Genomic DNA, 27,944 nt, shown 5'->3' with positions numbered 1-27,944 from the left:
AAGCATAGAAAAGGAGGGAAGGGGGAAGAAAAAATCTGTCGTGTCGTGGCCAAATGCCACCATGACACATGTTCAACCGCTCGTAGCCGAGAAGGACCCTGTCCTAGACAGCCCTACAGAAGTTCCTACATGGGCTACGGAAGGAGTGTGTGTATATTTGATGGTGGGAAAATGTGAGTTGTCTCTTTCCACTTTCTGTATTTTATCTTGTCGTTCGGGTTCTAATCAGCATAGTTTAGAATTTATGCAAATGCCTGAAGCTACCGGTAATTTACAGTAAGTACATTTGTTTAAATCCTAGTCATGATCTTGTTTGTAGTATGAGCATGGGGTTAATCATATTGCCTTACTCAAGTTTGCTGCAACTTTGCAACCACATGCCATAAGCAAATAATAGGGAGTTTGCTCTGTCTCATCCTTTCATGACGCCACTTGTGAAGATGCTTTTGTAGTCATCGCATTCTCTTGAATCAGATCACAGAGGGCTTGTAGCTTTTCCAATCCTGAAACCTAAGCCGATAGCCTTTAGACAATGAATTAGGGTCTCTGCCTCGAAAAGGAGGTTATAGATGACATATCCCGACAGATGTGGTATCATCTCGCCAAACCCTACTACTACCTTACGAACAGATGTAACCCGTCATTTCGTCAAACCTTTAGCAATTAACAATGCAAGTAGCCCAAATCGGATCATACCAGTACTGTGTACGGCTGCTAAAATGCGAACCCCCTTTTTACCTTGGGGCGGCTACGTAGTAGCAGCTTGCTAGCCCAGCTGCAGCCTGCAATCCCACCGTTGAGACATGGGGAGTGGGTTTTTTTTTTTTTTTTTTTTTTTTTTTTTTTTTTTTCGTTTCCCGTTGTCGTAGTACAGTGTATCCGGTCTCGCAAGGTAGACATAGTAGATTGGATCGTCGAGCATGTAATTGTGTGTGTTTGTGCCTGGACTTGTTGTGGAGTGGAGACGGAAGCGGGCTCGGAAAGATCGTGAAGGCTCTAGTGCTGTCTGGACTCTGGAGTCCTCTGGTTTTGTGTGCCCGGGGCCCGGAAAAAAGAAGGGGACATGGTTATTCGCGGCGCTGCAGGTTTCGGTCTAGATTGGAATCAATTGACCGGGGGCCATGGACTGACTGGGTCATTCTCCGCCAGGATGGGTTTGCTGTGGGATCAATCAGTAGGATCATTAATTCATTGTTGATGGACTCCATAGAGTGACCGAGCTAACATGCGCATCAGGGGACTTTTTGTGCCGCTGGTGCTTACGCTTGCGCTGAAGACAGTTCGGCCATATTGGGTACAGTACATATCCCATCAACTACGATAAGTACTGTGCAGAGTACGATTTGAAGGTTCGATCTCTGAGATACGCTGGGTGAGATGCCTGCTGTGAAGGTTATAGATTTCGTTTCAATATTTGTATAGCCTGAAAAGTAAGGTTATGATAGTCACAGGAAGAAAGAAGCCCACAGAGTCTTTGAAGCACTACTCACATTTCGCCTCCATCAATGATGATGTATCTGACTGAATTAGTAACGATCCACACACGCTAAACGGTCTAGACAGTCGAAGGGCCTGTGAAACACGGACTGAATTCCGCCAAGCGACCCGGGATACAAAGCTGTCTACTCCGTACTACTCATGTAGTGTGCTGAGGAGAAAGTAGTCAAGATACAACTGACTGATGGCTCCCCCGGCTATTGTCGATCCCGCGACGGATGATCTCCAGCATCTCCTTCCCCTTTGGCGCTGTCGTCAGATTCTCGTATCCCGTCCTCGTCACTAGGATGTCGTCCTCGATCCGCACTCCACCGACTGGGATGTACTTCACCGCTTCGACGAAGTTGATGTGTCGGGCGAGCGGTTGCTTCTGAGCATTGGCCAGCGCCAATTGAGAGAAGTAGACGCCGGGCTCGACCGTCACCACCATACCTTCCTCTAACACTGGAAACGAAAGGCTAGTGGGCGGCACCAGGTCGCGTCTTCCCCGCTGACCCTGGGCCGTGATTGGCCTCTCCGAGACGTCGTGGACTTCCAGTCCGACGTGGTGTCCCAGTCCGTGAGGGAAGAAAATTGCCGACGCCCCTGACTCACGGATCTCCTCTACAGGTCCAGGCTTGAGTACGCCCAGTGCTTGTAACCCTTGAATGGCAATGTTGTGTGCCAGGAGCTGTAAGTCTCGAAATCGTACCCCCGGTTTGATGCGCCTGATACATTCCTCTTGCATCTCCTCTACAATTTGATAAACGTCGCGAGCATACTCACTGGGCCACTCCGCGCCCAGGGGAAACGTCCGAGTGACATCGCTCGCATAGCACTCCCACTCCGCCCCCGCATCTAAACAGACCAGCTGTCGACCTTTCAGAGGCTCATTGTTTTTGATGTAGTGGAGGGTCGCGGCGTTGGGACCCGAGCCAGCAATGATCTCGTACGCTTGGTTCTTCGCGCCGTGAGACACACATGTGGCCAGAAATAGTCCTTCGATCTGTGTTTCGTTGGTCATCTTGTGGATCTTCTCCAGCACCTTCCGATGAGCCAGGCCAGAAATGATGTTTGCCTGGCGAATTAGTTGGATTTCATGGCCGTCTTTGATGACTCGAGCCGCATCCATCGCAGGAAGCAGGTGCTCGTGGTCTATCTGGAGCTTGGTGGCTGGTATTTCGGGTTGCTGAGACGTATGAAGAACATACACTGGCGCGGTGTCGTTGTACCCTTGGGCCCAGGACGCGATATCTTTGTCTAGGGAGGTATGGTAGCGAACTCGGTCTACATCAAACCGCCGTTGAGCCTCGTCGACGGTCAGCGTGGGCCCCATCCAGATCGCCCGATGCAAATCGAAGTTGGGAACATAGAGAACCAACAGGTCTTTCTTGATATCGTAGGTCAGAAAGCAATCGGGTTCATCCACGCCGCTGAGGTAGTAGAAGTAGCGTCTTTGTCGGAAGGTCTGCGGTTGATCCGAATCGCCCCAATTGATTGTTGGTGTGCCGGCAAGATAGATAAGGCCGCTAGAAACCCCCAGTTTCATCGCGACCCTGCGCGCATGCTGCTTGGCTGTGCAAACTGTCTGTCAGCGTTGAACAAATATCCAACCAAGTATTTCTATCGAAGAAAGGGAGGGGCAGAGCAAACCGGCATTTAACATGCAAGCATACCTGGATATTTATCGAATTCATGGCCCTTGACGGACCAGCGAACATTGCAGACCTTCTGATCGGAGACAAGATCCGGATGAGCTGAGACACGCATTGCTTGGAAATTCAGGCGCTAACCAAGACGTGAGGACTAAATCAATGTGTAGAGCGCAGGAGGGGATGGCCCGGAAGTAGGAGGATTCCACGCAAGAGAAAGGGAACAAAGCACAACGATGAGACTAGGAAGAGAGGGTAACGAAGGAGGTGAGAAGATCAAGCGTGGAGATAAGCGCCTGGCATTTGATTGTGTTTTGGAACGCGGGTCCCCTGAAGGGAGGGACTCCGAGGGAGTCAGTTAACGTTCCAGTTAGTTCATAGTCTAGTCCGTACGCGCCAGACGGAGCCGATACGCGATCTCTACCCGCAATGGGGTAAGAGTGACTGCGGGCGATCCCGTATCTGTTCCGTATCTTACCAGTCCCGTACCAGCGATAACAATGAGGATGTCATCATCATTTTTCCTCATGTGGTCGCGGCCTTGCATTGCATTGGAGGGAGAGAGAAACAGGCAAGTACTGTGCAAGATAAAGATTGATCCAGGAACGAGGGGTTAAATTGTCCCAGTTCTGTACCTTATGACTAGAATTCTGGTTAAATGGGACATTCAGCCAGCCAGCCAGCCAACCAACAAACACATGCACTCCCTCTCTGTCTTAGACCCTTAGCGAGGGCCTGGAATGGTTGCTGATAAAAAAAGTGGCTTGATACGCCGTCATCCGAACGCATCGCCCGGAAGCGTCGCTGCCTTTTGCCCCCCTCCCCACATGCGCCTTTCGGGCTCTCACTTTGGCTCTCACTCAACTTTCACTCTCTCTTCCTACTCTTCTGCCTACTTTCTCGTTGAAATTTCGGGCTTCATCATCTCATAATCTAATCTCTTCTCCCGTCTCCTCTGTCATTCACCTCACCTCGTCCCTCATTGTGATATTGTTTATCTTTTAGTGTTCCCACGTCACCGTTCGTTTGGTTGAATCCTGGTCCAACCCGTCCCTTCTCATTACCTATCGTATAATCGGCCAGCCTGAGACATCGAGCCAGTCAATGAACGATGCGGGCATATGAGGCAGCGGCTGCCTCTGGCTATAATATTCCTTCGACTTTAGTCAACCACTTTCCAGCCACCATTGCTCATCCGCCGACTGATCCTCACCTAGCGGCATCGAATTCCGATCATGATCGAGTTCTGTCGGCGATGCCCCAAGACAATAGCGGTCTGGTCGGCATCAGTGGCAACTCCTCCGGTTCGACCGGGAAGGGCATTCTGATTGGCGTCCTGTCCGCTTTTGGCTCAGCAGCCGTTGCAGTCCTTGTTCTCGCGGTCTTCTTTTTCTTCAAGTACACTCAGCGCGGTAGGATCATACTCGATCGCATCGGCCGACCCGGTGAGTTCGACGATGAACAGGCGTTCTTGCGCGAGGAAGCGGAGGCTCTGGAAACCATGGATGATTTGTCGCGGTCGGAATACTTGCGAGCAAAAGGTGAGTTTACTCTTCTCCGTCGCTCGATGCGGTCGCCACCAGTCGCAAAACCTGTAGCCTGTCTCGCGCGCATTCGTGGCATGCTAATTTGCTCGGTAGCGTTTATAGAGGCCAACCCACCCGAGTCTATGCAAACCGACATCTCGCTGTCTCAGTTCCTCGCGATCCAAGAAAAAGGAGTATCGGCCTGGGAGTTTCAACCCGAACTAGAGATCGCCAACTGCTTTGTCGAGGGTAGGACTGAGATTGAGTTCTATGATTCAGAATGCAGTGTCCAGACCAACCTGCCGGTTCCGAAACAGAATGACGTATATTACTGGGAGGCTAAGATCTATGATAAGCCGGAGAACACCCTCATCAGCATTGGCATGACCACGAAACCGTACCCTCTGTTCAAATTACCAGGTACGTCCCAAGGGTCATAAATGGGTGATTCACCCTACTAACTCACTATCTACCTGACAGGGTATCACAAATCCTCGGTCGCATATCAGTCAACAGGTCACAGGAGATACAACCAGCCTTTCGCTCCAATGCCTTATGGTCCCCCGCTTCTCCAAGGCGACGTTATTGGTGTTGGGTATCGACCGCGCTCAGGCACGATTTTCTTCACTCGCAACGGCAAGAAGCTAGAAGATGTAGCGCACGGACAAAAATCCCAAAACTTCTTCCCGACGGTTGGGGCCAACGGACCCTGCACCGTGCATGTGAACTTTGGCCAGATGGGTTTCGTTTTTATTGAAGCGAATGTCAAAAAATGGGGTCTAGCTCCGATGACCGGCAGCCTGGCGCCGCCGCCTCCTTATGGGAGCGAACAGGGCAGCATCCTTCTCGAATCTGGTCGAGAAAGTGCTGCGCAGATATCACAGCGAGTATACCAAGACGCCAATAATGCACGAACCAGCTCTACCCTCAGGTTCGGTCCATCCGTTAGCCCGGGTCCCGTGCGTTCCCCGACCGATATCTCTCTCGCCCAACTCGCTCACATACCCTCCCACGAAGATGTTGGTGAAGGCTCAAGTCGTACCAATGCTGGAGACACTGAGCAGGCACCCTTGTTGAACACGGATGACCTCGATCAGGTTCCACCTCCGGAGTACTCGAGCCCAGATGGCAGCCGAAGAGGTGGCGATGAAATCCCTTTCGAGGATCAGCCTCCGATACCAAGCTACGATGCTGCGGTCGGCAACCGTAATGATCACGATCCTTACACGGATGATGGTCATTGAGGGTGCTCTTCCTTTCGTTCCGTGATGTTCGTCCATATGTTCCGGGTGTGTATAGGGTGTGGTAGCCATTGAATCTGTCGGTATATTTATTCTGTCCATCTATTTTTAGCGGCCACGGCGGGCGTTTTTTCTCAAGGCGAACTGTTTTTCAGGCTGGGTTTCATGAGTTCGCCGCTAGATGTGGCAATGATGTTCTGGCTTTCCTTTGCGTATATACGGTTCGGTCACGGTGTTGTTCGTTTGCGATTTGGCTTTGGGAGTCATCATCTCTCACGGACTCTCAGGCGCAAAGCTGTGACTTCCGTTTCTGCGCGGCGTACGACGACTTCTTTTCCTCTTGGACTTCAGCGTGTCCAATGCGACAGTGTCGATGATGATATCCCCAAATTATCTTTCTTTTTCTTTTTCCTTTTCTTCTTACTTACTGGTGTTTGCACAGTACAAAATCCATCATTCACCTGATGCTATTCTTGCGCACTTGGGTGTTCTTCTGTAAGGCATGGCTTGGCCTGTCGCTGGGCTTTTTAATTTCGCACGTGGGTTCTTTTATAGCAACCGACCTAAGCGCTTGTGTGGATCATAAATATCGACGCCATCAGCCACGTCCCATGCTATCGAGAACCCTCTTGGCTTTGATCCACAAGTGGACCGGAGCTTCACTTGAAAATAACATCCATGATGTTTGGGACGAAGCGAAGGCCGGATTGAGATTGTTGAGAAAGGAAAAGCATGCGCGCGCCAGCCGCTTAGTTTGATAGTGTTAAATCCTTGCTGCAAGGAGATTCAACTTAATGGTCAGACCTGTCAAGTCAATGGCACGGTGAGAATTGAATCAACGATGTGTATGAGCAATCTGGGGTCAATTAAATGACTGAAGGAAATCAATAGAGAAGGAGATCAGAAGGGTGATGTACTCCGTAGACAGTGAGTGGTTCGTGGGGTTAAACTAATGGAGTCTAGAATCGAACCTTGAAGTTAGCTTTACTTACTCAGTTAACTTGCCCAGTATTCTTGAGTTACCCACCCGGGTGGAAATCACTCTTTCTCACAGGGCTCTTTTCTATTTTCTTTCTTGCTGCCCCCCCTCCCCCTTTAAGTTTGAGGCTGTTGATTTTCTTCTTTCCAGATTGTTGTATCTGTTGATCCAACCTTTCCTTCCGCTGTGTTTCATTGAGCGTAAGAGGAAATAGGAGCAGCGGAGGCTAACTTCCTCATACTATCAACTTATCGTCTCACGTCATTACCCGCCAGCCAGCCTTCAGTTGATTGCGTTGTACTCCGTACAGTATCTGTACTGTACCTACCTTTTCTTTTTTACCTCGACTTGTCCAACAACAACTCACTCCCTCCTACTACCTTTCCTCTTGGCTGATTTCTTTTTGAAATTCTTGACATTCTTGATCGCGTCGCTCCTCTTGACACGAGAAGGCAGTCAACTGGTACAAGTTTGCCCTCCAAACGAGGGGCGCATTGCGAAATCCTCGTCCAGTTGCTAAGTTATCGTCGGCGTCATCGGGTGCTCGATCCGTATTTCACCCTCCCCACAGGTCCTCCGTCTCTCTTCCTCTCTTAACTCACCACCCCAGCTGATATCTAATAAGTGATCGGCCCTATCATACGCATGTATCGCAAACCTACTTCTGCCTCTCTCGTGTCTCCGTCCCCCGGCGGCTTCCCTGATACAGTGCCCGACTTCAAAGGCACTACTTTACGAGGCTTTTTGATCGCCAACGCTCCTCCGCCCACTTGTCAGCCACCAAATCATTGGGGCCCTTAGGGTGCGCATTAGCGTCTTGCTCCCAACCATTGGGGTGTGACAGAGCTGTGCCCCAGATTCGTGGGGTAGCACCGCCGGGACCCTCTCAAATCTCTCGCTGACTGTCACTTCAACTGGAGGAGGACAACCAGTTGGGCCTACCGTTTCTTTCCTCCGTTTCCTTGTCCTGGTGACACAGCTTCGAGCAAGGAACCTGTTACCTGCTCGCGACAACCGCCGGAAGGTCAAATCAAGGAGGGCGGCGCTTCTTGTACCGTAACCAACCATTCTGCGACCAACCGCTCTGTCGCGGAGAGCCTACGGTCACATCACACGCTTCTCACTGGAACTATCTTGAATACCGTTGAACCTCTACAGGCTTAGATACTTTTCGATTTGCCAGAGAACGCTTTGGGCGCAGATTAGACTCCAGCAGAGACTGACGCGTAGGTCGCAACCACCAGCGTCATAAATCCCATTAGGACGTGTTTCCGTGCAGGAGGCCGGGCACTTGGAGGGGGCGAAGAAACTACTTGACTAGGAACGGGAGAAGTGTGAGTCAAAAGCCTGCCTTACGTGCTACACCATTCCTTCGTTGCTTTTCTATGCTCACAAGATGATCCCATCAGATACGGCGCGAAATATGCAGCAAGTGGGGGAACGCGATGGTGAGGCAACGCCTTCCAAGGGCAGCGAAGGAGGAACCTCGGGTTTGCAAGTAGTTGTCTTGGTAAGTTAGCCGCGACTTGTGTTTGTCTCACACCCTGTGCCTACCAATCGATCCATATGGCTTGTTCTCCGGTTTGATATGCTGTGCTAAGACATGCCGGCCTCAATCCTCTGGACTTGCTCCACCCTCACCTTGCGGCTTGGCACCCTCTCGCTGCATCTGTGCAGCTCTCATGGTGTGACTTCTCTCCGGTTTCATTCGGCGTCGCCTGCATGCAAGAATTCGTGACTAACACTTGGATGAAAGGGCCCAACGGGAGGTCCACGCGAAGATCGGGTCACAGGCTTACTGGTTCGCTCGACATCGAGTAAATGGTCGGCAAATTCGGTAATCGCAGTGGATGCAGGGACCCTTCTCTGCGGAGTCATCAACATTCTCGAGCAATTCGACAATCACCAAGCTGTCTTGGACGTCGGACCATTCAGCGGCCTCGAGCTGCCTTGTAACAATGCTCCTGCGAACGCGGCACATTTCTTCCGCCACATTATCGGTGCCATTCTCATCACACATCCCCACCTGGACCATCTTTCAGCGTTCGCAATCAATACGCCAGCCTTGGAAGCTGGAAATGGCGCGAAAACAATTGCGGCTCTGCCGTCCGTGGTCACTGCCATCAAGACCCACGTATTCAATGATGTGATCTGGCCTAATTTGTCAGATGAGGAGGGGGGCGCTGGACTGGTTACTTATCAGCGCCTACGCGAGGGAGGCGAAGCAATGCTGGGAATTGGTGATGAGAGGGGATACAAACGAGTATGTGAGGGGTTGGTGGCGAAGTGCTTTGGTGTCAGCCATGGAAGCTGCAGACTGCATCCTCCTACGGAGAACGACGTCCGCCATCGGCTGAGCAGCGCAGCCTATGGCCCGGGTCCGATGAAAATCAGTCCTGGGGGCTTTTCATTTTCTACGGATGAGCTAGACACGGGGTAAGCTTAGATGTAGATTCACTGGTTCGCGCATCGAGTGGTACTAACTTGAGGTCAGGTACTATTCTCCGGTGGACTCGCCTGGTCTTCGGGGTCCTGTAAAGGAAAAATGGACCACAGTCGAAAGCTCTGTCTTCTTCATACGCTGTCCGATCGCGAAACGAGAAGTGATGATTTTTGGTGATGTTGAGCCTGACTCGATCTCCCGGAACCCGCGCAACAAGCGCGTCTGGGAAGTAGCGGCACCGAAGATTGCTAGTGAGCAGCTGCGCGCGATCTTTATCGAGTGTTCCTACAACGATGACGTTGAGGACGATTATCTCTACGGACATCTTTGTCCACGACATCTCATCTCCGAGTTGACAACGCTTGCGAGCATTGTTAAGGAGATCAAATTTCCGGAATCCAATGCAACCAAGAAACGCAAACGTGCTTCCGCTCCCGATGTGGGTACAGATGTACCCCTCAGCCCCAAATCAAAGAGACTGGCTCTCACGGGAGAGAAGGGCCAATCTTCGAGTCGCCGAGGATCCAACCGAAGCACCCGTCGCCACACCCGTGCCAAGGCATCATTCGAGGAGCCCGATGAGAAGCTAGAAGGAGGAAGCCCAACTGTCTCACAACCGGCGACTGATGTTGGGATCAATACACAACTCGCCGAGAGTTCTGATCCTCTCACAACACACACATGGCCGGAGCCGCCCCTGGCTGGATTGAGGGTCTATGTTATCCATATCAAGGATCATCTGACCGACGGTCCCCCTGCAGCGGAACGCATTCTTCATGAACTCCAAGCTCAGGGAAAATCTGCCGGGCTGGGGTGTGAATTCCGTGTTCCTGACCGGGGGGAGAGCATCTTCATCTAGTTTGGTTGTATGGCCATTCTCTACTTACCTGAGGTTATCTCTAGATGTCTGGTCCACAAGCAGCATCATAAATATGTGCTTCTGAGGCTGATCGAGGCTGTCATTCAGCTGCCCCGAGAAAGGCATTTAGCCTGCGTTGTTTTTATTCTTAATACTGTATAGAGTTCTTTGAATACCCACATTTGCTAGGTTGTTGTTGTACTTGTGGTCTACGCGTTCTGTTGAATATTTACCCTCTACGTTGTACGTCCCATCGCTGCTAGCAGCTATTGTTATTACTTGGTTGTTTTCTGTCACGAAGTGTATTCTTAGTACATCAGTTTTGACTGCCTTACACGGGCTCAATGAGGCTATTAGCCTACCCACGTGGCATATTATCAGCACCGAAACGTAGTCCCCTTGTTCGGCAGAAACCCTCCACATAAACATGACCACAAAGAATCGCAGTCAATGCTTTCTGTTGACAGCTCATCGACATATCATCTTTCGTATATTGTTCAGATATCAAGCGGTACTTGCCCTTTTGGCCAACTCGATAATATCCTCCCACAGCGCCCCCTCCCCACCAGGAACCCTGATACCTCCTCCTCCCCCTTCAGCAGCCCCCAACACCCCCTCCAAGTCCCTCGCAAAAGTAATCAACTCCTCCTCCTTTCCCCACTCCGCCATCGCCATCAACCCGACCGGAACCTTCCCACCATCACCACCATCAGCATCCACCCACCCGACGGGACACGAAATCGCCGGACACCCCGTGAAATTCGCCAACCAGACATACTCCATATTCCGAACCGAGGCACCCCCATCGGACAATCCGCGCGTCAAGTCCTCTGGCCCTTGGATCCTCCAACCGGGGATCGGGGTGGTGGGCGTGCAGATGATCAGCCCGGGATGTTGCTGGAACAAGTGGGCCAGATGCGCCATGAGGCAGTGGCGGAGGCGTTGGGCGGCCAGGAAATCCTGGCCGGTGATCTGGTACATGCCCATGGAAACGAGGACCTTGTTTGGGGCGGAGAGGTGGCTAATTTGGGCGGGTTGCAGGCCGGACGCGATTTCGGCCATGATGGTTAGGACGTGGGCGCGTTGGCCTTCGGGGAGGTAGGGGATTTCCAATTCCCGGGCTTCGTGGTCTGCGGTGGTGGTGAGGTGGGTGAGGGCTTGGTCGAAGCAGATGCGGACGGTGGGGTGGGCGCGGTCGAGCCAAGCGGGGATTAGACCTATTGTTCTTGGGGGTTGACTTTCTTGGATCGTTGAAGGTGAGGAGGATGGTGGTAAGGTTGATAGTGGGGGTGGGAAAGCGGCGGAGATGGGGTCCTGGGCTGCGGGAGCGGGCGTTGCCATGATGCGATAGGCCAGAGCGAGGTCGTCGAGGCTGCTGGCCATCGGGCCGTAGACGCCCACCGTCGGTGCCAGTGAGACGGTCGGCGTGCCGCTGATGCGGCCGTGCGTGGGCTTCAACCCCCAGATTCCGCAGAAGGAGGAAGGGATACGGATCGACCCACCGCCGTCGGCGCCGAGGGCGATGGGCACCAGACCGGCGCTGACGGCGTAGCCAGAGCCGCCAGATGAGCCGCCGCAGTAGTAGTCGTGGTTGTGGGGATTGCGCGGGGTCCCGTAATTGGGGTTGTTGTTGTTCGTATCTGGACGGTGTGTTGGTTTTCTTGTCAGGTCTCTCTTGATCTCTTATCGAGAGAAGATAGAAGGGAGGAATTACCTAGCCCCAGCTCATGCATGGTCGTCTTCCCGATGATGATCGCTCCCGCATCTTCCCATTGCTTCGCGCACCATGAGGTCCCCTGATACTTGCCCTTGAAGTCGATCTTGCTGCCCAGCGTCCGCTGGTATCCCTCCAGGTGCACCTCGTCCTTGACGGCCACGGGCACTCCATCCATCGGCCCCAGCGGCTGGCCCGCCTTGTACCGCTGCGTCGACGCCGCCGCGGCCGCCCGAACCCGCTCGGCCTGCGACTCTAGAAACGCGACCGAGTGTTTGCCGCCGCCCTTTTGTTCCTCTGCGGAGTCCACATCGCGCCGGATTAGGGGTAACAAGGCCTCGACCACGGCCGAGGGCGTCAATTGCCCCGACTGATATAGAGCCACATAGTCGGTGGAGGTGTAGTACCCCGTGTGATCTTTCCGTCTCTGGGTCGGGACGGGTAGTGGTACGGTCGTCGTCGTCGTAGTTGATGCCGATGATGATGATGATGAAGTCGCGCAGTCGAGGACCGGAATCACGGTGGGGTCGTAGCGCGGGGCATAGTCGTCGAGAGGGAGGACGCGGATGACGTTGAAGCCGGCATTGCGCCAGAAGTAGTCCTGGATGAAGCCGACGTGCTGGATCCTGCACGGTTTGAGGTGGCTTAGCTCTTCTTATCCTTGTTTTTGAAGGCGCGCGCTGGGGGAAAAGAAGGTGGCTGAAGGCACAGGCTGGAAATCACTCGGTGGCAGCGATAGGTAGAGGAAGACAGTTGTAGCTTACAGGCTCGCTCCAATTGCTAGAGGCATGCCTCGGAAGACTGGGATCACTTGGTCTTCATTTTTATAGGGGACGGAAGGGCCTTCGCGTACTTCCGGATATTGGAAGAATTGGGGTTTTGCGCTCATGATGCGCGTAAGTTCAGTGACACATTCGAGGTTTAGAGAGTGCGAAAAAGAGTATGAAGAAGAGAAGGTGGGTGGGGTGGAAGGAAGAAGAAGTACAGTACGTACTCCGTAACTACGTAGTGGCTCCGCTCAAACCCGTCGAGCCAAATTAATTCCCCACATGAGCTCCTCCTTTGTCTGCGGAGCCGCGGCTCACCATGTGCTTCGATGCTAAATCAACCGGACAATCTACCATCATTCATTTCTCTGGTGGATCAGTGAGAAGCACTATAATTTTGTCGGATTGATCCATATACACTCATCATCTAATACAATATTTGCACTTTCTTTCTCGCGCGTCAGAGTGCCAATTTGATACCAGCCCCGTCCAGCCCCAGTGCAACCCCCGTCAGGATTGCGAGATACCCAATCAAAATGGCCATGGCTTGAGCGGTATTGAGGTCCAAGGTAGGAACGCTAAGATTCACCGCGCCGGTGAGAAGGTTGGCCACCAAGAACACCGCCAGTCCACCCTTGTTGAAGGCCGAAAGGATCGGGCTGGTTGCAAAGGAGACCCGCTCCGCTTCGCCCTCTCTTCCCAAGGTCCGATGGACGGATGGGAAGAAGATTGTCTCCAGGAGACAGAACACGAAAAGCTGTGCGTTGTTAAAAGCCGACACCCATACTACGTATGGCATGTTGGCAAGGCGCCGCGACACCGGAAGATTTGCGCCGTAGCCTAACGCATACGTCGAGTTGAGCAGGAATATCCCGGTCCAAACCAGAGCCTGGCCTCCCAAGGTAGCTAGCACGCGTTTCCTGGCCTGTTGCGGGGTGGTGGACGGGGATGTGCCGCGCGGCATGATCCTGATGCCAATGGCCCGGCCAGCCAGGAAGATCGCAAAATACCCTACGAACGAGAACACCCCTTCCCGATTCTTGGAGAGCAAGTCGGGTCCCCGGGGAGCGACCAGTATATAGCTCTTCAGGTCAGTGGATTCCAGAGCCACCTGATACAAAGCCGCAACCCCAAGGGACAAGAGCTCGTAAATTGGGACCAGCGCAGCGAGGGTGTCAAAGATCTCAACGAAGGGAGGCAAGAAGCCTAGGGTGAAAAAGAAGTTCCAATGCACGCCATATTCTGTCACATGCTCAGCATAGTCGAGACCTTTGACACTGTACAGTCGGATCAGACCCAGGGCGAGCAGAGGAATGGAGTGGCGGGTCGAGGCCACCAGTCGCTGACCCAGAGACTTCTTCGGGCCTCCAATTTGACGACGCTTGAGAACTGAGCGAGCCGAGACCACCCCTCCAGAGAACACAAACGACCCAACTCCCAGATCCATGAGCGAGGTTCCCCAATTTTCGACTTTGGCAAATCTCCTAGGGAACACACGGAAGTCCACGGCCAGAATGGCAGCACAGGTGATGACCATCATACATGCCCGATAGGTTGTCAGATAAGGGAGAATCGGGAGGGAGTGATCGGGCTCGGATTCACTTTTCTTCGATATCGAAGCATGCGGCGGTGGCTTGGCCTTTTTTTGAGCGGGTTGGGGTCGTGAATTGAGCAGCAGCAGTAGAGCCGGAGCGAGGAGAAGAGCGTTTAGAGTCCATGGTGCTGCAGAATACACGGTGGTTGCAAAGAGAATCGCAAGGATATTGAGTAGGAAATCGGTGACCAGCGCCGCGGGAGTGTATGGAGAGAAGAAGCAAAGGCGGGATTGGAGGACGGACCAAAGAAAGATAGCGGCCTAGAAGATATCATGAATCAGAAGAGAAAGAGAAGAAACGAGATGAGGTGAGATGAGGCAGGTTGAGTTTGAAGATTAGTACACACTGGGGCAATTTTGGACATGTGTACACAACATACCGGAGCTACCAAGGTCACCGCATTAATCTCGAAGATGCTTCCACCGGTTAGATTGGACACAAAAGCCTCCTTACGGGCTTTGTAGCTCGGATCCATAGGCTGATAATCGCTGAGCGCCTTGAAGAGAAGCCAGAAGTTAATCTTGCATTAGTGTGGGTGTTTGTTGTTGAGAATGGGGGGACAAGTGGGTTGTGAATAATTGATGAATGAAATGAAGGCGGAGAGCAGAAGCATAACAACAACTGGCTGGCTGCCGAGTCCAAAATGGCCAAATCAGGTAAGTACAATTGTCCGCGGCGCCGGGTCTCCCCGCCTTTCTGTCGCCCGGTTTTTTTATAACATCACAACAAACAGCGCTCTTGTTATCTTCAGACAATTGATCAAGCTAGAACACACCCTCGTGTGTTTCCCGGCTTTTACCATCTCTCGCATGGTCTTCTTTCATCCTTTTGATTCCCTGCGTAGATCACGAGACAACGGCCTGATAGCGAGCTGACACACCCCGGTCTATAGCGGTCGCCTGTTATTAGTGTCGTCATGACCTGGTCTGCATTGTCTTGTCTCTAAATCAAGTCCGATGAGCTTGCATCACCCAGCAGATTAGTCGATGTCTACGACGTACATCTTACACCTTACACCCCTCACTTGAGCCACGAAGCGCACAAAGGAATCTAGGACAAGGTGCTCGAACACGTGCAATAGATAGAAGGCAACGATCATGCCCACGGCTATGATGCACGGCTTTTGGGCCTTCTCGTGCTGATCAGGGTGTGTATGAACATTCCCTGCGTTCTGCTCCAGCTTCATAAATTGGACACCCAGCCCTATAGTTCTAGGGAATTACGGGATATTCGAATACGATGGGAGCAGGGAACGTAACAAGGATGCAACGGAGGTTCTCCGGGGCGTGACCATGTACGCAGTCGTAGGCTGCGTAGCTCTGCATGCTCTCATGCTCGAAACGAGGCCGTCATGGATTTCTTCAAAGGCGCAGTGGCGCTTCTGGCGTTGGACGGTGGAGAGACTCCTGCAAAATCGATCGAAATTCGGACAAGACTGTCCTACTACTGCTCTACCAGGTCTCACCACGATGCAGCCTGAAATGATGCTATGCAGCTGCTATCAGCGCAACTGCAAGGCTCTCTAGTATTGTTCAATCGATGAGATCACTCTCCGAACTCCTAGCCCCTCGCCACCAATAGCCGGTATTCGATCGAAGTCGCACCCACGTCATGGCTGGCTCAGAGGCTGCTCCTTGGCTTCAGTTCAATTCATCGTTCTATTTTGGATTTCTGAAATCGGTTGCTTTTGCCGGAAGCTTCTTCTGGGCGGATGATGATCGGTAGTCGTCGCAGCAGTGGTCGCGACAGGGTCTCTCTCATCCTTCTGGTGCTGCAGTCTTTAGGACTAACGGCATACGAGACGAGTCTCGAAACAAAATCGGAGGCATTTCAGCATTAACCCAGTGCTCACTGAACAGCAGACAGAGACCATGCGTCATGCATTAGAAATCAGCCATCCGTATTCCAATTCGTCGCAGATCAACGCTGGCTTGTCTTGAAGCTTGCCTGCTGTTCAGACCGGCACCAGCAGTTAGTACAGGTCACCACGAATGCGGCGATGCGCTACGGCCGAGAAATCGTGCTTCTGCGATTATTCGATGGGCTTCTATTATACGAGTTCCAGCCTTTTCGGCTCCTCGCCGTATCCCGATTGACCTTTTAAAGTTCTCCTCGTCTCCGTTCGGTTCAGCGAATCGAGTTCTCATTTCAAGGAGGCTAAGATAAGGGGGTTGAGGGGTGGATCCGATCTACTCATCCTCGTGGCGAGCACCATTCAGATGCAACCATGGAACCGGCTTAGCGAGAGCTTAGTGATTTCACTGAAACTGGGAGAGACATTCGCAACTTCTCTCAACTCCCACCAAATCCGGAAAAAATCTTGTCGCGGAGATTTCGGGTTTCGGAAATAGCTCACCCTTTTGGGATTAGGTTAGATCTTACTCAGTAAGTCTCACTGGCGCTAAGACGAGGGATGCGCAATTCGTTCACAATCACAAGGCTAGACACTAGAAGGGTCCACGTTCAGCCAATTGTCATTCATGCTGATTGCCGGCTGAGATCTAAGATTCGCTGACTGCGCAGCACATTCCACTACAGAGGTCGCAGATCGCCAGAACTGTGCATTCGGAGCTTCGGTACGTACGTGGTTCCTGCTACTTCTCACACGCTTCGCCCATTCAAGCCCACTGTTCCAGGTCCGCTGGCCTGCTTCCAACCCTTACAGAGAAGGTCGGTTGTGCCCCAGCGATGCCCCATCGCCCTAGGAGCGGCCCCCTTCCCCCCCCTTCGATTGCCACTTTTTGTTCTTCGGTCAGCTCCCAACCTGTCGGAGACAAAGTTGCCAAGAGGCTCTCAAAAGCCAATTCAAGCCCGTGAATGTTTTTTTTTCTGGCGAGACCATGACATACTGAGGTTTTCTTTTGTTCCCGCTCAGAGGGCCGTATCCGCCGCTCAATCGGGGTTGCCATGTGGCCCGGATAGACTAAGATCCACCGATTGGCTAACCTCTACCTGTGGGAGGGACAATGCTCTCTGGATGCTTTTATTCCGACAATGCTGCTTTCAGTCAGTGCTGCAAGGACAAATGACACCCTGCCAGATCTGCTTTCATCTGGTCTGATACGATGCAGCGGTGTTTAGCAGTGTCGGGCACCTGACGAGGGAGAGGGGCGACGCAGTCCGTCGCACCAGCCATTCCATCACAAACCCCGGCTAGGATGTCTAATCTCTAGTCTGCCTAGTCACCTCCCCCCTCCCTCCCGGAGAGCTTTGGAGTATGCTTGTAGGTTAGTAGGTTGGGAAGAGAGAGGGAGGGGGAGGGGGGGGGGGGGGGGGGAGGCGGAGGTCGGCAAAGCACACATAGCGCAGCGCCGGAACAACCCCGTCATAATAGCGTGTTGACTACTTACTACTGACCTACTATACAGGGATTTTAGTGACAAAGCCTTACTCATTGGCCCTGTTAGAGGCTAGAAAAGAAGACCATTGGGAATGACCAGTAATGTTGGGAAGAATTTCACAGAGGACAGCAGGCGGGGGGGATCCTCTTCTCCCCTCTTAGTCTTAAAATTATTCCCTCGTTTTGCTATGTACACGATCTACTAAGGTTCCCCCCGGAGGGGGCTTTACCTTTACAGTTTACGTGCCTAAACCTGCGCGCGAATCTGACGGCCTTCCGGAATGGGGCTTCACAGCCCGAGCCAAAATGGGTCCATTTCCTAACCATAATTCTCAACAACGATTACTAACTTATCTTAACCGCCTGTCTTGTTTTTGTTTAAAATCTGGTGGCTCCTTCTTGTCCCGCTGGAAACATATATATAGCTAGTTTAGTGCGACCCACGCATTCGGAACAGCTATAGTCGCATCTTGAGAGAACTGCTTCTCTCCAACTTCTCTGCTTCTGTCTTCCTCTGGGGCCTATCGCACCCCCATTCACATATATTCCTGTCCCATATGACTGTCGCTTCTTTGATCACTGAGACTATCAAGCTGGCTACGAGTCGGTTAGCAGAATGAGCCCTGCCCCGGAACCTCCGCAGACGAAGAAACGCGAATCGCGTGCTGGAGCACGGAAAGTGACGTCGCTCTCTGCCGAGCAACTAGAAAGGAAGCGTGCCAATGACCGTGAGGCTCAAAGAACAATTCGTCAGCGGACAAAGGAGCATATCGAGCGTCTAGAGCATCAGGTGGCTGAGCTGAAAATCAAAGGAGACCGGTTCGACGAGATAGTCCGACGAAATACCGCAATGGAGATGGAGATTCGTTCTCTAAGACACCAATTAGCCTTGGCCACAGGCAGGCAGGGTCATTCAAGCCTGGGTGAGTGACGAAGTGTATCCCTCCCTATAGGCCATCATGCCCCAATTGCTGATCATCATGTTTATTGCTTGTCAGATGGCTCATACAGCACTCCCTCCGGGTCCATGCTACCTTCACCTCATCTCCCGGACTCCTTGAGCTTGAATCCAGCTTCCAGGGCGGCCTCGGTACTGTCCACATCAAGTCGAACATCCATTGCTCCTGAGTGGCAACCATACGGTTCAGCTCGGACATCTTCCGTAGGGGAACCTTCGGACACAAGCTATGGGGCTAGGCTCGAGCCATATGTCTATGAAAGTCACATTCAAGCGCCCAACCCGCTACCGGTCGCTTCAGCCCATATTAGTTACAATTCTTCCCTCTGTGCACAACCGGCCCAGCCTCCTGATTCGGGTTACCCGCCTTACCCGCAGGGCTACCACCCCGAGGCTATCCGTGGTCTCGGGCAGGAGAGCTCACACCACACCCAACCCCAAATACCCTGTGTTCCAGGTCAACGATCGATGTCGGTGCCAACTTGTTCTTCAGAAAGAGAATCATCGGGGTATCCTGTTGTCCAGGCACCACAGCAATATCACGAGCATACCATCCCGTCACATTCGACACAACCGAGGAGCGAGTATAGCTATGACTGGAGCCATCATCAATCGTGACTTTTGAAGAATCAGAAGAGGCTCGCAGAGGCTACACCATCCAGCATAATATGATCCGTGGCAAGCGATGAAACCCACTCGTCTCCCTTGTCCAGCGGGAAAGGGTGCGGATAATGCCCAGTGATTTGGATTAAAAGATTGGTCCGAGTTTGGATTTGACTGCTCGGTCTCCGGGATCTTGCAGCAGCCGTGAGATTATCCAGACCACCCCTCCCCGCAACCCTGCCTTCGGACTAAAGCGCCCGGGAGGTCGGCTTGTCAGGCAGGCCTAACAAAGCTCTGGCACAGCATCCCTGACTTTTTCGACGGAGATACGCCACGAGCTTGGCACATCTTTCACCGGCATGATCGGGACGATGTGCGCGAGTGCGCGTCCAGAAAAAGGATGTATGACCAAGTCCGCAGAGTCAGAGATAAGCGAAAGTTAACATTATGCAAGGCTGCAAGATTCGTTTGTTCGAGAAGCGAGGGTGAAATCAAAACCCACTTGCTATTACCAAATTTCCGGAATGTGAATGGCGCGAATGGAGCAAACCACGGTACTGGGCCGGAGCCCGGCTCGGGGAGGAGCCGGTTACAAAACCCACGTACCCGGGTGCAGGTGCACCATCCGAGTCATTATCATCAACACCACCTTGAGGCTCTGCACACAAGCCACGAGCTACCCAGGAATAGACAACAAAAGATTTGTGCTTGATGCAAAGCATCACCTGAAGTGCCGGGGCTGACGGGACTCCTCCAAAGTGCTTGATCGAAATTTGAACCATGCCGAAATCCAAAATCTCTTCCCGTGGGATTCAATTCCATTATTATCTCCAGGACCTTTCACCTTTTGTGCTACATTATTGGATAAAGACTTCACGGCTGACTATCGGCTCCAGCCGATGGGCCCCGTCCCACGATCCTCCCACGATGATCAATTTCCCTTTTGTATGCATTCATGTAACCCGCTTCCGATCGGATTAGACGAACATGATGGGGGCCTGTTCTGGCATTTTCTATCGCTTACTAGACTAGAGGATTACCGGGGGGGCGTCCTTCACAATTGCGCACTTGTCAAATACTCATACATGCATCCGCAATTACGGTAGTAGATCGGTTCTGATTTCCGATGGGAGGGGAAGGTTCCTTTCCTATTTTCCCAGGCTAAGCCTCGAAGAAGAATCGACCCCGAGACTTGGAGTTTGAAGAGCTCCAAAAAAGACGGGGCCCGCTTTCCCAACCCGCAACTAGGAACAGACAACACTGAACAGAGAGAGGGAACCCAAAAAAAAGAAAAAAAAGAGGTAGAAAAGACGAGCAGAAGGCCCTTTTCCGCGGAAGTGGAGCTTAATCCAATCACGCCATTTCAATCTAGTGAGTCTAGGACTCTAGAGCCAAGTTTGGTACGTAGTAGTTCGAATATATTCGTTACCAGTTAGCACTACTGACTACGGCCAATGCTGATTGTCAAGCACCACATACAACCTGAGCACTTTTAGCGAGTGTACTGCTTCTGCAACAGCTTGGCGATGGTCTGCAGCTGGATGTTGCTCGTGCCCTCGTAGATCGCCCCGATCTTGCTGTCCCGGAACATTTTCTCGGCGATGCCTTCGCGTACGAAGCCCATTCCGCCCATCCACTCGACCGCGGAGCTGGACACGCGCCCGGCGACCTGCGAGGCGTACAGCTTGGCCATGGCGGCGTCGTGGACGAAATCCTGGCCGGCCTCCTTCTTCCGAGCCGCGTTGTAGACCAGCGCCCGGGCGGCGGCAATCTCGGTATACCCCTGGGCCAGCTGGTGCTGCATGCCCTGGAAATTGCCGATCAATTGGCCGAATTGTCGGCGGTCGTTCCAGACGTACCTGTATCGGACATGGTCAGCGAATTGATCCCTGCAGAGCGCTTGGTGCCGGAAGTAAAATAAAAGATACGGTGGAGATTCTGAGCGATGGGAAGATAATTTTGTTAGGAATGGGGGGGGGGGGGGGGGGGGGGATCCTCTTACTGAGCAGCATTTTCCCAAGCTCCCAGCGCTAGGCCGGTCATTTGAGCCGCAATACCAATGCGACCCTCATTCAGCACGCTAATTGCGTACTTGTATCCCTGACCCTCCTCGCCCAAGAGGTTACTCTTCGGGATGACGACATCATCAAAGTTGAGCACACAGGTACTACTGGCGCGGATGCCGAGTTTCTTCTCCTTCTTGGCGATCGAAAAGCCGGGAGTATCTTTCTCGACGATGAACGCGGTGATGCCCTTGTACCCTTGGCTGGGGTCGAGATTGGCGAAGACGATGAAAATGCCGGACTCCATGGCGTTGGTGATCCACATCTTGGAGCCATTGAGCTTGTAACCCTCGGCGGTCTTCTCGGCCTTGGTCTGCAGGGCGAAGGCATCGGATCCGGAAGCCGGCTCCGAGAGGCAAAAGGAGCCCACGGTGCCGGTGGCCAGCCGGGGCAGCCAGGTGCGGCGGGCCTGGGCGTCGCCGTACTTCATGATAGCGGTGTTGACCAGGGTGTTGTGGACGTCGACCAGCACGCTGACGCTGGGGTCGACACGCGCCAGCTCCTCGATGGCCACGATCGCCGCCGTGAAGTTCATCCCCGCCCCACCGTACTCCTCGGGGATCTCGATGCTCATCAGCCCTTGCTCGAACAGCTGCTCCACCACTGCCGCGTCCATCGTCTCCGCCTCGTCCATCTCCCGCACCTTCGGGCTGATCTGCTCCTGCGCGAACTTGGACACGCTCTCCGCCATCAGGGACTCCGTCTCGGACAGGAAGGTGATCGGGGTCGGCGTCAGCCCGGAAAGGTCGACGTCCCGCCGGCGGGACGTGGTGGAGAATGCTTGGGTACTACTGATCGGACGGAATGTCCCGGTTAATTTCTTGAGTTCCATGCCAGTGGTTGGACACCTCGCGTAAAACCTCATACCTAGGAAGAACTCGGTTCCGCATCGGCTGTCTTGTCGTGATAAGGCGGGCGGAAGCAGCGGTGCGGGACAAAGGCCGCAATACGCGGGAGAGACTCGTCATTGTGGTTGTGGGAGTGTGGTATACTGGGTATATTTTAGCTGGCTAATAACGAAGCAAAACTGAATTCAGCAGGAGATAAGAATGGCGGGGGGGGAGGGGGGTTCCTTTGAGGTGCGTGTCAAGGAGATAGCGAGGAGAACAGAAATGGGGAACGGGGAAAGGGAAGCCAGCGTTCTGGGGAAATGGCCGGGGATCACGAGGCCGAGGTATTTCGAGCCTCGGCTAAACGCGGCGTTCCCATGGGTTGGTTTAATCCAACTGCAGATCATCCGCTCGACAAAGACATTCGTTCTTCACCATTCCATTCCCCCCGCACGTTGTGGGACAACATCATCTTGCATCTCGCAGCGTTACCACAGGAATGGAAGCGCTATGCTCTATTGTCGCTATGAATATACTATACTAATCTATATATCAAAAGACAAAAACAAAAACAAATCAAATCAAAAACCAAAACTCCAAATCAAACAGAAAAAGACTTTCAAAGTCGTCAACGCTAGATACCCAATCACACGCAAAACACCTTGGCGGGATCGAATTTGATGGACTGCGCAAAGTAGTACCCCCTCTGGTTCGCCACGATCCGCTTTCCGGACCGATCGTCCGTGAAGTCGCAGTTGTAATGTGTATGCCCGAACGCCCACAGGCGCACCTGCGGTCGCTCCCAGCACGGCTCTCCGATGAGGTCCGTCGCGAACGCCGACGTGATCGGACTGTCGGCGTAGCGCGGGTCCACGGCCGCCACCGCGACGGTCGGGCTGTGATGGCTGAAGATGACGATGCGATGATGCGGATCGTCTCGGGCGATGTCGGTGACCTGGTCGTTGAGCCAGGCACGCTCGGCCTCGTGGGCCGCACGGTGCTGCTCGACCGTCCAGTCCTGGATGTAGTGAAAGTCGTTCAGGGCGTGGCTGACGGTCTCCTCCTGAGCCTCACTCACGCGCGAGTGGAATGTACATCCCAGGACTGTCACCTGGGGCGTGAGGCGGTACCGCGTGCGATCGAGGAGGACAAACTCCCCCAACTGCGACGACGTCGTCGCCGCCCTTTGGCGCCGATCCTGGATCTCCTCGGAGAATCGCTGCAGGCGTTCGCGTGTGGCCGGCCAGCTGGCATCGAAGGGCTCGTGGTTGCCCAGGACGAGGAAGACGATCTTGAAGCGGTGGAGCTGGGCTTCGAGGAATTGCAGGTAGCCATCATCTTTGACGTTGCCGATGTCACCCAGCAGGGCTAGGTAGGGCGCGGTCGGGGTGATTCCGAAGAGGTCGTATGCTCGCGGGTTCTCGAGGTGTAGGTCGGAAAGAATCTGGAACTGTGCCATGCTTGCGGAGGAGAAGGAAGCGCTGGCTCAGGGCGATTCGATGTCCAGATCGCTTATAGGATGGGCTGGCTAGTAGTAGCTCAACGACTTACTGGGATACGGTCGGAGGCCAGTGCTTAAGCGCTGGGGGGATACTAAAAAAAGAAAAAAGGTCCTTGTAGCCGCTGGTCGGTCTCAATTACCACGGATAGTGATTTTAGGCGATTCAAAGTCTCGATTGGAAGGGCTTGGACAATTCGCCTCTTGGGACGCTCTTCTATTGGAATCGTTGGGGGTGGTGGTGAAAAGTGGACGTACTGTACACATCAGGTACGTTGGGCCTGTGTAGGTACTGGTAGTAGGTCAGTTGTTGCCCTTTCCCAACCACTCACAGCTCGCCTTATCAATCGGTGGCGGTGTATGAGATGATTGACGTGTGGCGCAGCAGGCGCCAGGAGGCGTGAGGGTGCTTATGTCATTCCAGGGTCTGACGTTCATTCATCCATCCATTCATTCATTTCATTCCCTGATGGATCCATCCCACATTGGCGGCACTCACCCCTCCCCCATGACGGACTTGGCCAGCCATGAGGGACAGGGGCGCTGTGTCTAGCTATTTATGGCCTCCCTCCCAGGTGCCAGCAGGTTTCTATCAATTCTTCCGTTCTCTGCCTACTTGAGAATTACCCCTTTGATTCAATCCTCATCACCTATTTCACCTTCATCGCGACTGTGTCTGGTCCATTATCGGCTTCCCTCCCCCACATTACCGACACCTTGTCCCCACCTGACGTCGACAGCCCTCGCGCTTTTTCTTTAACCTTAACCCCTCGTCACAACCGGTCCAGAGTCAACGGAGTTGCAGCCATGGCTTCGACCCTGCATGACCCAAGACTTCTATACAGTATAGACAACATTCGAGCCTTTCACATCCAGAATGGCGAGGAGTCAGAGCTCACTCCGTCGGGGCCGCAAACACTTTCCCTGTTGATGGTTCCGACCAAGACCGCTATCCCCGGAAGCTCGTTCCCCGTGTCCTCCCAGGATGCACTCACAGAGGAAGATTTCTATCTTCATCTAAATTTGCCACCGGAGCTGGATTTGGCTCTCCCCGCTACCACCCAGATTTTCCACCAGCCGCCGAATAGCTACCTAATCCCTCGTTGGGATCTGGGTCCTGATGCGGGAGCCTTTATTCGCATCCAGTTTCCCTCGATCGGACATGGGCCTGACAAGGTGACACAGGAGGATATTGACACCTTTGAGACGATCCTCGCTCAATGCACTGCATTCCTCGACCGCGCACCTCCAGCTGGGGACCATGCTCCATACAACCCCTCGACGTATGCGCCCGGTGAGGGATATGTCTCTTCTGCCGCTTCTCCCGGGGGTGATGCGCATGGTAGGATTGTTCTGGTCGATGAGGAGGATGGCAGTGTGGTGGGTGAGATGGAGGGCTATGACGTTGTGGAAAGGCCGGACATCAAACCCGGCTCGAAGAGTAGGTGATTCTATACTGCACGGCTTAGTTCCGATATCCGTGGTCGCAACATAATCCTAACCTCACTAGGGCCCGTGGAGATTGAGCTTCCTTCCGAAGGCGAAGGCAACAAAGTCAATGTCTGCAACGTGTCCGAGGAGTATCTGCGTATGGCACGTCACCCGGCTTACCAGAAGTCGACCATCGTCCAGACTTCTGCGAAGGCTTCGCGTTTGATTGTTACCGGGTCTACATACCTGGCCAATGCGCTTACGAGTGGTGCCGACACCTTCACAAGGAAGACAAGGCCAAACCCGAAGCCGATGACCTTTTCGGAGACCACCCACTCGCGCATCCGCAAGGTTGGCACCTTTTCTGAGGGCGCCGCCGATCTCTCGGCCAAAACTGTCGGCCAGGTTGGGAGATATGCCCAAGGTATTGGGGCATCGCTGGCCCGCCGGAACAACACGGAGCGACAAAGGGGTATCGATAAGTATGGCAGTGAGTATAAGCCCGGGGTTCTGAATAAATCCTTGATCGCGTTCTCGACTCTGGCGGACGGCATTGAGCAGGGTGCTCGGCACGTCTTGACCTCTAGCTCGAACGCTGCCACCACTATGATTGGACACCGCTACGGGGATCAGGCCGGGGCTGTGGCATCCAATTTGACCGGCGGTGTTAAGAACGTCGGGCTGGTTTACATCGATGCCTCGGGTGTCAGCCGCAAGGCTTTCCTCAAGTCTGTCGCCAAGGGCATGGTTGTTGGGCGGATGCGTGACGGCAAGCAGGTGGTTGTTGGTACCGGTGATGGCGGTGAACTCCCTGCTCAAGCAAGTGGCAGTCAGGCACAGGCCTCCTACGGAGGGAGAGCGCCGTCGCCGACTCCGACCCCGCCACCCGCGTACAGTGCCGCGGGGAGCGCATCCTATGGCCGGGCTTCAAATACCGGGGCGAGGAGGTGATGCGGTCGTCTGTTCGGTCCCCTGCTTATTCATGTTCTAATGCGGTGATGATCTTATGATGTTCAATTTTCGGATGCCTTGGGGGCAAACTCTATTGCGGCTTTTATGGTCACGCTGTTGGTCTAGTTGTGGTTCTATCAGTTCTAATGTGGCTTGGATGTCGCGGTCTTCTTTCATTCTCTCGTTGTAATATCTATCGGCTATTGGCCATGCGTACTGTGCTCGGTCATCTACCAGGCCGGGCAAGCGGCACACTCTTCCGCAATCGCAGCGGGTATGCCACCGCCCGTCCTCATGCCAGTGAGGTGACGTCCGTTTCTCTGGTATCTCGTGGTAGACTGGTATTGCTCCGAGTAAACCTCTGTATGATTGCGATATCGGGGCAAGGGTGAAGAGGGCGGGGGAATGGGGAGCTGCTTCGACTTTCACATGCTCGATACACCCAGGTGCATGTGATGATGACTGGTTCGGCCGGGTTACTACCTTTGCTGCGATACCTTGGGGCGTATCGGGGAGGTCAGAATTTGGATGGGAGGGGCGCGGTGTGGTGTTTTGTCCTTTGGGTTTGTTCTTTTCCAGACGACATCTGTTATGTGGGATTCTTGGAGCAGTGGGGGAGGTGGGCTGCCACTCTTGCTGTGGTTGTGGGCGTGATGCTGGGTGGTGTGGTGAGATTGTGTCAGTGTGGTCAGGTTGGGGCTCTGTGTATTGGTGGTGATGCGGGCTTGATTCATCCCAGTGTCTGTGCAGTTGTCGGTGTCTGTTTCATCCAACACAAAGCACGCAGGTGCATGCCACATGGGCAGCCCGCCGTAGATATATAGCGGACGACGAGTGCCGAAACCGGCGCCTAAGTTATCCAGACGTGTGAAGAGACAGCACAGCCAGGATACTTCAGTAGCCATGCAAGAGACACAGCAATATACAGCATACTCTACAGTTACTACCACCAGCTATATCGCAGATGTCTCCGTACATATATGAAGAATACCCCGTGATGCTTTGTTACTCCGACAGTTTTTGCTTGAGAACATGATTTCAACTAATGCGTTCGAAAATTATGGGATGACAATATGGCCGAGCGGTCTAAGGCGATAGACTAGAAATCTATTCTCTTCGGAGGCGTCGGTTCAAATCCGACTGTTGTCGTTTTTTTGCGTCCCGACCCATCATCGCATAGACTAATGGACCCCCCATGTATTGCCGCCGCAGTATATGAACAAAGCAGTGGTAGATACAGTCCAGCAGGCGGGGGTATTGATGGCCGCAAAACTGGTGCTCCTGCTGCCGGCAAACAGCACACGTCATACAGTAATGGGAAAGTAGCACTGACCGGAAGCCAACATAATCAGTTGCTCATGATGATAGATGCAAGCCAACACACTATTGACAAGCCCAATCAGAACCGGAAAGTCTAGAGCGACTGTTTATCACTAAATTACTAGGTACATAGTAAACTATGGAGTATCCATACCATGCTCCGTAGATGGATAAGGTGGGCACTGTTGACTTATTCAATCCGCTACATGCGCTACACCATTGACAAACAAAGGAGCTGCACTATCTCCAAGTCAAACCCACACCGGCATTTTTCAATTGCTCGATTAGACTAGCAAAAGATAGGAGGACAAACGCTCGCACTATGGTAATGCTCAGGTGACTTTGCATTCATATACCTGAGTGGCGGAAGTGCTATTCGTCGAAGGCAGTATGGCCGAGTGGTTAAGGCGATAGACTTGAATCAGTATTGAAATCTATTCTCTTCGGAGGCGTCGGTTCAAATCCGGCTGCTGTCGTTACTTTTTTGCTGGTCACCACCGCACTAGCGCCTCTGTGGTGGGTCCGTCCCATTGTCTGGTCACTGGGCCGTCAGTCCTGCTGTCTGTGCAGAAGACAATTAAACATCTGCTCTTCCAGGTTTGCGTTGATAGTGCATCTATTCACATACTCACACCTGTTCTTCTTCTCCTTCTTTCCCTCCCCCTTTTTTTGTTTTTCTGTTTTTTTTTTTTTTTTTT

At 53.0% G+C, this 27,944-nt stretch overlaps 10 protein-coding genes and 2 non-coding genes across 12 annotated transcripts; 7 read left to right on the top strand and 5 right to left on the bottom strand.

Moving 5' to 3' along the window:
• Positions 1-1,663: 1,663 nt before the first annotated feature.
• On the bottom strand, positions 1,664-3,246 carry BO66DRAFT_412697 (aminopeptidase P family protein; the record flags this gene model as incomplete). The annotated part of the gene is made up of 2 exons (XM_025649367.1): positions 1,664-3,051; positions 3,153-3,246. 2 exons carry the CDS (start codon positions 3,244-3,246, stop codon positions 1,664-1,666), a joined length of 1,482 nt encoding a protein of 493 aa, XP_025502515.1.
• Positions 3,247-4,383: 1,137 nt separating this feature from the next.
• BO66DRAFT_440006 (SSH4 family protein) lies at positions 4,384-5,898 on the top strand (the record flags this gene model as incomplete). Its single annotated transcript, XM_025651209.1, has 3 exons — positions 4,384-4,669; positions 4,769-5,074; positions 5,135-5,898. The coding sequence occupies 3 exons, from the start codon at positions 4,384-4,386 to the stop codon at positions 5,896-5,898; spliced, it is 1,356 nt and encodes a 451-aa protein (XP_025502514.1).
• Positions 5,899-8,287: 2,389 nt separating this feature from the next.
• On the top strand, positions 8,288-10,428 carry pdeA (3',5'-cyclic-nucleotide phosphodiesterase PDE1). Its single transcript, XM_025641937.1, has 3 exons — positions 8,288-8,559; positions 8,631-9,310; positions 9,369-10,428. The coding sequence occupies exons 1-3, from the start codon at positions 8,557-8,559 to the stop codon at positions 10,174-10,176; spliced, it is 1,491 nt and encodes a 496-aa protein (XP_025502513.1). The 5' UTR covers positions 8,288-8,556; the 3' UTR covers positions 10,177-10,428.
• Positions 10,429-10,680: 252 nt separating this feature from the next.
• Positions 10,681-12,843, bottom strand: BO66DRAFT_472613 (amidase; the record flags this gene model as incomplete). The annotated part of the gene is made up of 3 exons (XM_025652963.1): positions 12,655-12,843; positions 11,891-12,516; positions 10,681-11,816 (listed from the first exon to the last, which is right to left on the bottom strand). The coding sequence occupies exons 1-3, from the start codon at positions 12,777-12,779 to the stop codon at positions 10,681-10,683; spliced, it is 1,887 nt and encodes a 628-aa protein (XP_025502512.1). The 5' UTR covers positions 12,780-12,843.
• Positions 12,844-13,081: 238 nt separating this feature from the next.
• Positions 13,082-14,807, bottom strand: gwt1 (putative GPI anchor biosynthesis protein Gwt1). Its single transcript, XM_025649960.1, has 2 exons — positions 14,632-14,807; positions 13,082-14,512 (listed from the first exon to the last, which is right to left on the bottom strand). Exons 1-2 carry the CDS (start codon positions 14,725-14,727, stop codon positions 13,118-13,120), a joined length of 1,491 nt encoding a protein of 496 aa, XP_025502511.1. The 5' UTR covers positions 14,728-14,807; the 3' UTR covers positions 13,082-13,117.
• A 3,401-nt stretch (positions 14,808-18,208) lies between these two features.
• BO66DRAFT_326405 (bZIP transcription factor) lies at positions 18,209-19,168 on the top strand (the record flags this gene model as incomplete). The annotated part of the gene is made up of 2 exons (XM_025643906.1): positions 18,209-18,515; positions 18,591-19,168. The coding sequence occupies 2 exons, from the start codon at positions 18,209-18,211 to the stop codon at positions 19,166-19,168; spliced, it is 885 nt and encodes a 294-aa protein (XP_025502510.1).
• A 193-nt stretch (positions 19,169-19,361) lies between these two features.
• BO66DRAFT_124771 (uncharacterized protein) lies at positions 19,362-19,959 on the top strand. The gene has a single exon (XM_025641936.1). It carries the CDS (start codon positions 19,554-19,556, stop codon positions 19,863-19,865), a length of 312 nt encoding a protein of 103 aa, XP_025502509.1. The 5' UTR covers positions 19,362-19,553; the 3' UTR covers positions 19,866-19,959.
• Positions 19,960-20,553: 594 nt separating this feature from the next.
• Positions 20,554-23,889, bottom strand: BO66DRAFT_377229 (acyl-CoA dehydrogenase mitochondrial precursor). Its single transcript, XM_025645739.1, has 4 exons — positions 22,706-23,889; positions 22,084-22,176; positions 21,156-22,007; positions 20,554-21,012 (listed from the first exon to the last, which is right to left on the bottom strand). Exons 1-4 carry the CDS (start codon positions 23,503-23,505, stop codon positions 20,646-20,648), a joined length of 2,112 nt encoding a protein of 703 aa, XP_025502508.1. The 5' UTR covers positions 23,506-23,889; the 3' UTR covers positions 20,554-20,645.
• A 135-nt stretch (positions 23,890-24,024) lies between these two features.
• Positions 24,025-26,026, top strand: BO66DRAFT_393013 (senescence-associated domain-containing protein). Its single transcript, XM_025647660.1, has 2 exons — positions 24,025-24,985; positions 25,055-26,026. Exons 1-2 carry the CDS (start codon positions 24,352-24,354, stop codon positions 25,924-25,926), a joined length of 1,506 nt encoding a protein of 501 aa, XP_025502507.1. The 5' UTR covers positions 24,025-24,351; the 3' UTR covers positions 25,927-26,026.
• Positions 26,027-26,342: 316 nt separating this feature from the next.
• On the bottom strand, positions 26,343-26,852 carry BO66DRAFT_393012 (uncharacterized protein). The gene has a single exon (XM_025647659.1). The coding sequence runs from the start codon at positions 26,829-26,831 to the stop codon at positions 26,406-26,408; it is 426 nt and encodes a 141-aa protein (XP_025502506.1). The 5' UTR covers positions 26,832-26,852; the 3' UTR covers positions 26,343-26,405.
• Positions 26,853-26,993: 141 nt separating this feature from the next.
• On the top strand, positions 26,994-27,075 carry BO66DRAFT_t208. The gene has a single exon. It is a non-coding gene; the product is annotated as a tRNA-Ser (tRNA).
• A 555-nt stretch (positions 27,076-27,630) lies between these two features.
• Positions 27,631-27,722, top strand: BO66DRAFT_t209. The gene has a single exon. It is a non-coding gene; the product is annotated as a tRNA-Ser (tRNA).
• The last annotated feature ends 222 nt before the right edge of the window (positions 27,723-27,944 follow it).

The sequence above is a fragment of the Aspergillus aculeatinus genome (assembly GCF_003184765.1).
Source record: "Aspergillus aculeatinus CBS 121060 unplaced genomic scaffold BO66scaffold_33, whole genome shotgun sequence".
NCBI lineage: Eukaryota > Fungi > Ascomycota > Eurotiomycetes > Eurotiales > Aspergillaceae > Aspergillus > Aspergillus aculeatinus.
Note: the sequence above shows the minus strand (reverse complement) of the source record. Positions and strands in the feature narration are given on the sequence as shown.